The 12489-nt window shown below is 36.8% G+C and overlaps 1 protein-coding gene across 7 annotated transcripts in view; it reads right to left on the bottom strand.

Annotated features, from left to right (window-relative positions):
- The window catches only part of Cnot10 (CCR4-NOT transcription complex subunit 10), a 71616-nt gene that overhangs the window by 48611 nt on the left and 10516 nt on the right, over positions 1-12489 (bottom strand). For all 7 annotated transcript variants that reach the window (XM_071619689.1, XM_071619685.1, XM_071619680.1 and 4 more), the window contains exons 4-7: positions 10583-10733; positions 6812-6954; positions 3520-3606; positions 2684-2767 (exon numbers count right to left, since the gene is read on the bottom strand). In XM_071619689.1, the coding sequence (XP_071475790.1) occupies positions 2684-2767; positions 3520-3606; positions 6812-6954; positions 10583-10733 (465 nt within the window). The remainder of the gene's footprint in view (positions 1-2683; positions 2768-3519; positions 3607-6811; positions 6955-10582; positions 10734-12489) is intronic.

The raw sequence follows: 12489 nt of genomic DNA, 5'->3' as shown, positions 1-12489 counted from the left end.
TAGCTTGGAAACAGGCTTTCCTGGGCTGGGGCTGTAGCTCAGTGGTAGAGTACTTGCCTTGCATGTGCAAGGCGTCGGGTATGAACCTCAGCACCACATAAAAATAAATAAAATAATGATATTGTGTCCATCTACAACTAAAAAAATATATATTAAAAAAGAGATAAAAAAATAGGCTTTCCTTCTAAAATCCTACTTCTTCCTCTGATCTGCTTCCTGAACACCCAAGAGTTCTGTTCACTAAGGAAACAAGTCTTTTCTTTTTTATTCTGCCATTTGATGTTTATTATTTTCAAATCTCAGGTTTATGTACAGAAAGTATGAGCACTAATAAATAAAAAAACAGACCTAAAATGGCCTGGCTGCTATAGTCAGCAGGTCACATGTGGCAATGGCCCTCTTGGCATTATGTGGGCTGGTGCCCTCTGGTGACCCTCTGCTATCAGCCCCAGCCTGGCATTATGAGGCACATCCACCATTAGGCACCTTAGCAGCATGTGACTCCTTCCTCATCCACCTGGTTTTGTTAACTGCTCTGGAAGAGTTTGGGGCAGAGCCCCTGGTCCTGTCCCAGAGGTACAGAATTTCCAGGGGTGAAAACGGTTTTCAAAGCTTATTCTAGGTGGCAGCACTTCTCCCTAACATTTTCCCTGATTCAGGTATAACTACTGTACTGCATTCCAATTATTTATTTTCACTGTCTCTCTACTATGACTATAGCTTCCTTTATGACAGGGTTATGCCTTTCATCAAAAATAAAGATTAAATACAAAGAAAGTTTGATAATGGCTGGCTAGCTAGCTATTTAGGATTTCCCTTCTTAACCTTCAATTGTTCTACAACGCTTGTCCTCACAATTTATAATTTATGGATATATTGAGTATATCCCAGGGGCCTGCCATCAAGCAGGATTCTGCCTGAGATTTCAAACTGTATCTTGTCTGGCTTTTACAGTTCTAAATTTACAGTTTTCCTAAAAATGTTAAGATTGGTTACAGTTGTTTCTTTCCTACACCACCTTAAAAATTGTTTTTTAGTAGAATAATATGGTGAGGAGAATAGAGGAAAGGAGTAACTAAAGCTCAAATATTCTAATATAAGTCAAAAATCTAAGGTATCATCAAGCCAAAACTCATTTGGAAGGGACAGGTTTTCATTATAACTTGACTGTTAAATCTTTAATAAAGGTTTTGAGTATAAAACTAAAAATTCTAGCTGGGTACAGTGGTACACACCTGTAATCCAGTGGCTTGGGAGGCTGAGGTAGGAGGATTGTAAGTTCAAAGCTAGCCTTAGTAATTTAGCAAGGCTCTAAGCAACTTAGCAAGACCCTGTCTCAAAATAAAATATGCAAAGGGCTGGGGAGGCTGGGTGCAGTGGCACACACCTGTAATCCCAGCAGCTCAGGAGGTTGAGGTGCAAAAGTAACTTAGTGCAACTAAATAAAGTACAAAAAACAGGGCTGGGGATGTGGCTCATTGATCAAGTGACCCCAAGTTCAATCCCCAGTATCCACCCTCCAAAAAAGGGCTGGGATGTGGCTCAGTGGTTAAGTGCCACTGGGTTCGATATGTGATACCACAAACAAAACACCGAGCAACAACAACAACAACAAAGAAAAAATAAACAAAAAACACAAATGCCTAATATTAGCAAAATGTTTAAGTAAATTGTGATAAACCATTCACTGAATACTAGGCAGCTATTTTATTTTTTTAAACATTTATTTTTTAGTTGTAGTTGGACTCAACACCTTTATTTTATGTGGTGCTGAGGATCAAACCAGGGCCTCGCATGTGCTAGGCGAGTGATCTATTACTGAGTCACAACCCCAGCCCTAGGCAGCTATTTTAAATGGAGGTATTGAAAGCTACACACAAAGGGAAAATACTTGTTACAATTTATTTTTAGTGGAACTGGGGATTAAACCAGGAGCCTTGCACATGCAAGACAAGTTTTCTACTACGGTTATACACCCTCCTGCCACCCAAGTTCGTTCGTTCTTCATTTATTTTGTGGTACTGGGGACTGAACTATTACCTGTCATGGAACTACATCTCCACCCCTTTTTTCTTTTTGAGACAGAGTCTCATTAAGTTTCTGAGCTGGCCTTGAATTTGCAATCCTCCTATCTCACTCAGCCTCCAGAGTTGCTGGGATAACAGGTATGCACCATCATGCCTGTCTCAAACTGTTATAATTTTTTGGAGGGGTGACGGTGGGGGTGGGGGGAGTACTGGGGATTGAACTCAGGGACACCAACTGAGCCACATCCCCAGCCCTATTTTGTCTTTTATTTAGAGACAGGGTCTCATTGAGTTGCTGAGGCTGGCTTTGAACTTGTAATCCTCCTGTCTCAGCCTCCTGAGCCACTGGGATTACAGGTGTGTGCCACTGCACCCAGCAAATTGTTATAATTTTAAGTGAAAATATACTAAACTATGCATACCCTATAATTGTTACCTCCCAACTCTATAATATCAAGGTTTATATCTGATAGTCTATTTAATAGACCAAGATAAATTACTGATTTGGTGCAAGTTTGAATTTGGTTCTTACGCACGCTAAGCATGTCCTTTACCACTGAGCTATACATCCAACACAAAATAAATTATTTAAAACTGATAATTATGCAGTCTAATTAAGAATGCCAAAAACTGAAAAAAGTCCAAAAGAAACTTACATTTCCAGCTGTGTTCATGACTGATTTGATTTCCCTTTTGCATGCCTTCAAGGACTTCATTTGGATATAAGCTCTTACTTTGTACTGTCAAAGAAAAATGATACTATTGAAGAACTATGAATAATTTACATGTGCTAAAGTTTTACTTTCTAGTTAAGGAAATTAAAATTAATTTTATTAAAATTAAAATAAATATTTATTTATTTATTCATTTATTTACAATATAGTTATACCAGTTACTTGCAATGACTAGTTTAAATTTTTCTTAAGTATTCTATTTTAAATCAAACTGTTGGAATATACTCCAAAACACTAAAAATATGATAAAAAAAATTTATACTTGAGTTCCAAGCAAAAATTTTACAAGTTTAAAAAATTTTTTTTTTTTAGTTGTAGATGGACACAATATCTGTATTTTATTTATTTAGTTGTAGATGGACACAATATCTGTATTTTATTTATTTATTTATATGTGGTCCTGAGGACTGAACCCAGTACCTCGAGCATGTGAGGCAAGTGCTCTACCACTCAGCTACAGCCCGGGCCCCCCAAAATCTTATGAATTCTTATCTGCAGTTAATTAACAGTGACTTTTAAAATTCCACAAATTAATTTTATCATCCAGTATATTTCCAGATCATATATCTCAAATTTTTTGTAGAATAATACTATCATCTAGAGCAAAATGTATTTGGAAGTATAAATGTACTTCTAAACTAACTTTTCAAAGCCAAATAAATATATGAGCATTGAGTTATACACTGCTTTAGTGGTTTTTCACACTGTTTCATTATTTATAAAAAGAAAATAAAGAAGATGTATCCTTTAAAATTTACCTGATGTATCTTTGATTTTGCGGCTTCTATCAGAGCTCCACTTTCAGCTTTATGATTAGATCCATCTTTGTTGGTATTATTACCAGTCTGCAGGACGATGAAACAAAGTTAATCAAAATTAAATATTTTTGGTCATAACTAACTAAATTCCAAGTGAGTTAACATAAACATCTAGAAAGTATTTTAAAAATGAAGCCAAGTACGGTGGCTTACGGGCTGTAATCCTAGCGATTCAGGAGGCTGATGCAGGAAGATCACGAGTTTGAGAACAGCCTCAGCAACTTATTGAAATCCTGTCTCAAAATAAAAAATAAAAAGGCTGGGGGTGTAACTCAGTGGAAAATACCCAGGATCCCCCACCCACCTACCCCCCTTCCCCAAAAAAGGCAAAACCCCAGGTCCCACTCCCAAAAGATTCAAGTTCAGTAGTCTGAAATGCACCAAAAAACTACTTAGGAGAAGCTCACAGTTGAGCATAATAATGAACTCTTTTTAAAAAGCTTGGGTAGTATCAGTGATGCATGCCTATAATCCCAGAAACCAAGGAGGTTGAGGCAGAAGGATTGCAAATTTGAGATGAGTCCCAACAACTAAATGTGACAGTTTCAAAATAAAAAATAAAAAGAGTTGTGGATGTAGCTCAATGGTAAAGGGCCTAGGTACACTGAGTTAAATCCCCAAAGCATGGTTATTATCCAGGCTATTTTTCTAAAATCAAGATCATATCACTTCCTTCTTAGAAACTCTCTGCTATAGACACTGCCAACACCACCAAATCCTAACTTGCTAGAAAAGTGTTCAAAGTTCTTCAGGCTATGACCCATACTTACTGTCCATCTCTACTCTTGCTGCTTTCCATTACATTTCTCAGGGACTACTCAATTTATTATCAGAAATTTCTGTAGCACACCAGATATACTTTTTGTGCTGTTTTTCCTGCCAGAATTGTTATCTTGCTTTGCTCCTACTATTTCATCTGTCAGATCATTCAAGGTCCAAATCAAACATCTGAACACCTCTGAAACATTCCCTAATCTCCTTCCTCCCTGTTCATGAATTGATATTACTCAATCTATGTCTCCCTACCCAAGATCCTTGAGAGTAAGAACTGCAGTGCTTCCGTTTTTGTCACTCTAGTACATAGAAGAACATGCAAGCATATGCTGAACTAAATTATATTTCAGCAAATATTATAAGTACTGACCATAAAAATGAAATATTTTGACTACACAATATTTAGGAATGTTTATGATTACACAACTGAAACCCCTTATATACACATATAAGTTGTAAAAAGCAAAACATGCTAGATATTTATTTTTAAACCACAAGAACTGATACAGGCAAAAGGTACTGACCATACTTTGTTTGTTTCCTACAAACACTTAAAAACAAAACAAACAAACAAACAAAAACCCAACAAGGAGTAGGAACAGAAACACAAAAAAGAGCTACCCCTTTAAAACCAGCTACACATACAAAAGAAATAAAAGACCAGGATCTACCCCCAACCCACTACTGAGCTATATCCCTAGCCCTTTGCAGTTTTGTTTTGAGACAGGGTCAAAATTGCTGAAGTTGGCCTTGAACTGTGATACTCCTGTCTTAGTCTCCAGAGTTTCTGGGATTACAGGCATGTGCCACAGGGCCCAGGAGGATATATATTTTTTCTTTTTCTATATTTTGTACATAAAAGTGGAATTCATTGTTATATATTCATTCATGCACACAATATAACAATATGATTTGGCAAATATCATTCCACAGTATTTCCCCTTTTCCTCCCCTCCTTCCTCCCCCTAGAGCCTTTTCTTTACTGATCTTCCTTTGATTCTTCCCCACTGAAGTCTCTCTGCAGAACATGGAAAAGCTTAATTGAAAGAAATGTATGTTCTTTGTGAAGAACTTAAATAATAAAATTTTTCTCTAATGATAGCTACATTGTTTATTCAGATTATGGATATTTTGTTTTTGAGGTGGGATCTGGCTATGTTGCCCAGGCTGACTCCTGGGCTCAAGTGGTCCTCCCACTTCAGCATCTCAAGTAGTTGACAGTACTGGCATACTTCACAATGCCCAACTTCAGATTATGGATTAATTCATTGTCTCAATTCTTTTTGTTTGTTTGTGGTACTGGGGAATTGAACCCAAGAGTGCTTTACCACTGAGAAACATCCCTACTCCTTTTTGATTTCTTCTGAGACTGGGTCTTGCTAAGTTGCCCAGGCTGGCCTTAAACTTGTGATTCTTCAGTCTCCTGAGTGGCTGGGATTGTAGGCATGTGTCACTTGCCCAGTTCATGCTCAATATTCATCCTTAGTTAGTAGAGAAATATAAATCAAAACTATAAGACACCACTTTGCACCCACTAAGATGGCTAATTTTTTTTTTTTTTTTTTTTAAGATACATTAAGTGGGGGCTGGGATTGTGGTTCAATGGTAGAGTGCTCACCTAACATGTATGAGGCACTGGGTTTGATCCTAAGTACCACATAAAAAAACAAACAAAATAAAGGTATTATGTCCATCCTTAATTAAAAATGAAATTCTTAAAAAAAAATACATTAAGTGTTGGCAAGAATATGGAAAAATCATAATTCTCATGAATCGCTGGTGGGAATATAACACAGTGTAGCCACTTTGGAAAGTCGGGTAGTTTTCCTAAGGCTACATATAGTCACTGTATGACCCAATGATTCTACCTCTAAATATATACCTCAAAGAACTGAAAATACATGTTCACACAAAAATTTGTGTATGTATGTTCACAGTAGCATTATTTTTAGCAAAAAAGTGGAAAGCAACCCAAATATACATAAACTGATGAATACATTTTTAAAAAATGTGGAACATTCTTATGGAATAAAAAGGAATAAAGCACATGTTATGACACAGGGGAAGTTTGAAAACATAGTAAGTGAAAAGAACTCAGTCATGAAACGCCACATATTACATGGTTCCATTAATATCTAATGTCTAGTCCTAAGCAAATTCAGAGAGACAGGAAATACAGGAAATAGAGTAGTGGTTGCAAGAGCTGTGAGGAGGCGGAAATGGAGTGACTGATAATGAATACAGGTTTTCTTTTTCAGGTGATGAAAATGTTCAGATTAGTGATAATAAAACACTGAACTTTAAAATGGTAGTTTACTGGGTCTGGACAATGGGAACCTTAAAAAAAAAAAGGTAGTTTATGTAATTTACATATCAAAAAAGCTGTTAAGATAATATTTCATAACCACAAATATAATCATACTTTTAAATTTTAGTCTGATTATCTCAGAACACTCACCTCATTCTTCCCATTTTTGTTATTGTTACCCTGTGAAATCATTTTTTCTAGGACGGCAAGAAGATGCAATGCTTTCTCAGCCTGGTAAGTTAAAATGTATAGGTCTACAAGCAAAAAACACACTGCTTGGGCAAATTTTTCTTCTGGTGGGGAAAGAAAACAAACAGGAAAAGTCAAGTTGAAATCCAAAGGGAAGCACACATCTCAGACCACCCTCCAAAATAGGATACAAAGCTCTAAAGAGTAAAACCCTAAATCTTTATTTACCCAAGTGAATGCACATCACCCACAGTCATGAATGAAAGCAATCTGCTATAGCAGCAATGCCATTCTATCAGGCATCTCAAGGCTTCTCACTTTAGGGACTTAGGGACTGTATCTTCTTTGGTAAAGTATTCACTAAACACTAGCAGATGTAATGAAGAATATTATTACTTCAGGTGAGAAGAAATCCAAATTTCAGTACCTGTTCTACTAATTGTTCAACTTTTTAGACCTCAGCTGGCTGGCTTATAAAATGGGAGAATACCTGCATGAAGTCAAGGATCTCTTGAAGTTCATTTTTTATTTTTTGGTATTAGGGATTGAACGGAGCTTTATCACTGTGCTACATTCCCAGCCCTTTATGAAAGTTTTTGAATTAGAGTCTTGCCAAGTTGCTGAGGCTGGCCTTGAACTTGTGATCCTCCTGCCTCAGCCTCATGAATTGATGGCATTACATGTGTGTACCACTGTTGCCCAGTTTTCAAATCCCTTTTAACTAAAAAGGTCTATGACTCTTATGAAATGGATTTCTTTTCTTAGAAATGGAAAAAAGAAACAATTGCTTGCAGAAATAAAGGATGCAAGGTGTGAACTGCAGTATATTAGAAAACAGAGACTGCCAAGAGGAAAATATAAAGACAAGCCTTCAAAGGAAGGATATAAAGAAGACAGAAAAGATAACTTGGTGTGACACAAAACTATTTTTTATTTTCCTTTCCAAAAAAGGAAACAAAGGGGAAATGTAAAGTCTAAAAGATAGCTGCTATAATCAAGAGCAGAAAAATTCAAAAGCCTTTAAAGAATGAAATCCATTTAAAATTTGAAATTAACATCTCCAAGGATTCCTCAGCACATCTAAGACAGAAGACATTACCTAGGTTACAATGCTTTTCAGCTCTGCCCTGACTACTACCCCTACTCCTGCCTTTTCTTGTGATACTAGTGCTCCTGGCTACTTCTATCTTTATTTTCTATGGGTTCTCCTCACCTAAGCTCCAGTCACAATAGCCTCTCTGCTGTCTTTTTACCATCACTCACTGCAGGTCCTCTGGCTGAAATGCTTTCCTCCTCAAGAATTGCACGAGTCACCTTTCTTTATTCAGATTTCTTTTCAAATACTGACTTATTCCAGAAATTGTCTGATTACCTTATCTAAAATTAAACATCACTAATCTCTAAACTCTTACCCAATTTTAGCTTTACTTCACAAAGCATCCCAACTACCTCACTTTGTGTGTGTGTGTGTGTGTGTGTATGTATGTATGTATTGTATTGCTTTTTCTATCATTACAAATTAAGCTTAATGAGGGTAAAGACTTTTCCAATTTTGCTCATGGCAATATCCCCAGATCCTAGAATGTTGTTTGTCCCATTGCACTGGGTCATATGCACGATAAATATACTATATGAAATATCTGAATAGGACCAGGGTGTGGTGGGAGGTGCTTGCAATCACAGCAACTAAGGAGGCTGAGGCAGAAGGATTGTAAATTCAAGGCCATCCTCAGTAACTTAGCAAAATAAAAAATAAAGGGCTGGAAATTTAGCTCAGTGGTACAATACCCCGGGTTCAATCTCTAGTACCACCAAAATAAACAAACAAACAACAACAACAAAAAAAAAAATGAGTAGATATAATTCCAATTTTTGATATTCTAAAAAAGGTCAAACTATAGAGATGGCAGATGATACAAAAATGAGCAATGGCAGGGTGTATGTGTGAATAAGAACACACAGAACTTTCAGAACAGTAAAAACATGTTAAGTAATACTATAATGGATACATTTATCCAAACCCACAGAATGTATAGCACCAGGAGTGAACCCTAAGGTAAACTATGGGCTTTGTGTGATTATGATGAGTCTACCTACTTTCATCAACTGTAACACATTTACTGGTACATTTACCATAGAGACACACTGGCAGCGGAAGAGGGTATAGATGGGTGGGAGAAGAAGGCACATGGGAAATCTTTGTACTTTCCTCTCAATTTTGTTATGAACCTAAAACTGCTCCAAAAAAAAAAACTTTTTTTTGGTACTGTGGATTGAACTCAGAGACACATAACCACTGAGCCATATCCCCCAGCCCTTTCTTGTATTTTATTTAGAGGCAAGTCTCACTGAGTTGCTTAGTGCTTCACTAAATTGCTGAGGCTGACTTTGAACTCACGATCCTCCTGCCTCAACCTCCCCTCCACCAGCTGCTGGAATTACAGGCATGCATGCATCATTAAGCTCAGCTTTTTTTTTTTTTTTTTAATTTAAAAAGTAGTAAGATAGGGCTGGGGATGTGGCTCAAGCGGTAGCGCGCTCGCCTGGCATGCGTGCGGCCCGGGTTCGATACTCAGCACCACATACCAACAAAGATGTTGTGTCCGCCGAGAACTAAAAATAAATAAATAAATATTAAAAAAAAAAAGTAGTAAGATAGAAAAATTATAATAATTTTCAAAAAAACTGATGGATTTGAATACTATTGATTGCTGTATTCTCTTCAGCTACAATATATATTAACAGAATTTTGTTAACTGTTTCGGGAATTCTACAAAACACAAATAACCGTAGCTTTATAGAAAAACACAAGTGAGTCATAACTTTGACTATTAGTTACATATAAGAAACTACCTGATGCTTAAACAATCCTTCCTATTTGATCTCTCTCCCGCTCAGCCTGCCTGTTCAGTCACCAAGTTGTCAGGATAGGAGGAAAGAAGAGAAGGCCTTCAAAATGACCCTCTGGAGCCATAGTAACCAGCTGCTCAAATAGCTGTCAGCAAAAAGGGACCCCACAACTCTTCTCAAAGCACACAGGAGTACGTTCACACCCTACCACTTGTTCTGTGGTAACCACATCAGAAATTAGGTGTTCAAAACTAGGAATTCCCACTTATATTACGAATTTAAAAGAAAGGAACTCTGGAGGAAAAAAGGCAATGTGAATCAAAAACAACATCAGACTGCTTATGAGCTGGAACTCAACAGCTTCTCTAATAATGACCCCCTGGGTCCACTATTCCCTATGCTGCTGTTTTCCTTTGCTCTGACTATTCTAACTTGATTGAGGTCAGCAATAATAGCTAGTCAAGATAACAAAAAAGCTCACATAGTTCTATACTACCTATGATTACCTACAAAAATGTCAGCAAGACAAAAATGAAATACTATTCTCTCCTCTAAAATTCCAAATGCTCCTTTAAATTAAGCACAAAGGTAAAAAAAGAATCCAGTTCACCAAGGTAGTGTTTAAACAGCAAAGTCTTTCCAACATTTTCCAATACTATTTGTAACAGTTATATTTAAAAACTGACTAGAAAGAGGTGCTAAAAAATAACCCTGGAATAATTTAAATGTCACATAATTTTTATCTATTCTATTAAGAAAAATGGACACAAGTTTCTTTTTTCTTTAAATAATGACATGTGATTCTCTTATATTATCTAGGTAAAAATACCAGAAAATTTTACAAGTATGAGAAGAAAATTCGTGACTTGACAGATAACATACCAAAAGGTTCTATGAACTGATAAAGTTTTTCACCAACTGATATTGCTTCTGTATACTGCCGTAGGTGATAAAGAATGACTGCTTGATTATAGTACAGCATGCTGTTTTCAACATCATCTAATCCATCCATTTCTTCAACAGCTGAGTGGACCTATAAAACAACCAATGGAAAATGTGTTCTAACAACAGTAAGAAAATAAAAAGCAATAGTGAAAGAATTTATATCAATAAATAAGAACACAGAGTTAGGTACAGTGGCACATGCCTATAATCATAGCTACTCAGGAGGTTGGGGCCAGAGGATCACCAAGCTCAAGACCAGCCTAAACAACTTAGTGAGATCCTGTCTCACAAAATAAAAAGGATTGGGAACATAGCTCAGTGTTAGTGCACCCCTAGGTTCCATCCCCAGTATAGTCAAAACAACAAAAATTAGGAACATAGGTCAACATTTCTTTTTCTCTTAAGAGTACTAGAGTTTGAGCCCAGCACCTCAAATATGCTAGGCAAGAACCTTACCACTGAGCCACATCCCCAGCCCTTAACGACATTTCTTTGTTTTTTTAAAAAATATATTTTTAGTTGTAGACGGGCATAATAACTTTATTATTTTTGTATGTGGTGCTGAGAAGCAAACCCAGTGCCTTCTGCATGCTAGGCAACTCGCTCTACCACTGAGCCATAACCCCAGTCCCACGATATTTCTTTCTTTCTTTCTTTTTTTGGTGGTGCTGGGGATTGTACCCAGGGCCTTGTGAATGCAAGGCAGGCATTCTGTCCACTAAGCTAAATCCCCAGCTCCCCATATTTCTTATTTGAATTTTCTACACTATCAACTATAATTATTCTCATATGCTAAAAATTATTTTACTCATCTGTTTCAAACAGAGTAAAATTCTGTTACATCAGTTGTTCTAATGGGACTTTGTTAAGTATCAGGCAGTTTTCTTCCTTGGCATTGTGAAGATATGTTCCATTTATTAACAGTCCAACTTTCTAGCCTCATGAGTAATAAGAGGCTATATAGAGAGGCTGGGGTTGTGGCTCAGTGGTAGAGCACTCACCTAGCACATGCGAGAGCCTGGGTTTGATCCTCAGCACTACATAAAAATAAATAAATAAAATAAAGGTATTGTATCCAACTACAACTAAAAAATAAAAGAAATAATAATAATAAAAAAGCTACATGGAGAGTGGACAAAACTCAAAATGATCTTTCCCATAAAAATGCTATGCAGTGTGCATAATTTGATTCCATTTTCTAAAAACATAAAATTTACACATTAAAAAACAATTTATGTGTCAGGCTTGCCACATTAAAATCTTTTAGGGATGAGAATACAGCTCAGTGGTAGACTGCTTATTACCTAGCATGTGCGAGATCCTGGGTTCAATGATGCCCAACAACCCCCCTACTGCCCCCCCAACCAAAAAAAAAAAAAAGGAAAAAAAATCACTTTTATAGGTTAATCCTTGCCAGACCTCCAGAACACAGATATCATAATTTCTACTTTATAAATAAGGAAACGAGCACAGTAATCTTATCTTATCCAACACTATATAGTTAAGAAGTATATTTTCAGGTGTGTGTGTGTGGGGGGGGATACTGGGGATTGAACCCGGGGCCTGTGCATGCCAGGCAATTTCTCTACTCCTGAGTTATGACCCCAGATCTTTTTGAGAGCTCAGGCTGGCCTCAAACTTGGTGATCCTCCTCAGTCTTAGCCTCCAGAGTAGCTGGGATTTCAGGCATATGCTGTCACCATGCCTCTTATTCTAGGAGCTCTTATTATAAAAAAAAAAAAAAAAGTTTCAAGGCTGACCTTATACTCCAAGACCAAACAAATCTTTTGTACAAAAAACTGTTTATGGGCCATACTGTGCATTATCTATGATATCAGCCAAGA

The sequence above is a fragment of the Marmota flaviventris genome, chromosome 1 (assembly GCF_047511675.1).
Source record: "Marmota flaviventris isolate mMarFla1 chromosome 1, mMarFla1.hap1, whole genome shotgun sequence".
NCBI classification, from domain to species: Eukaryota; Metazoa; Chordata; class Mammalia; order Rodentia; family Sciuridae; genus Marmota; species Marmota flaviventris.
The sequence above is the reverse complement of the archived record's forward strand: the minus strand, read 5'-3'. Positions and strand labels throughout refer to the sequence as shown.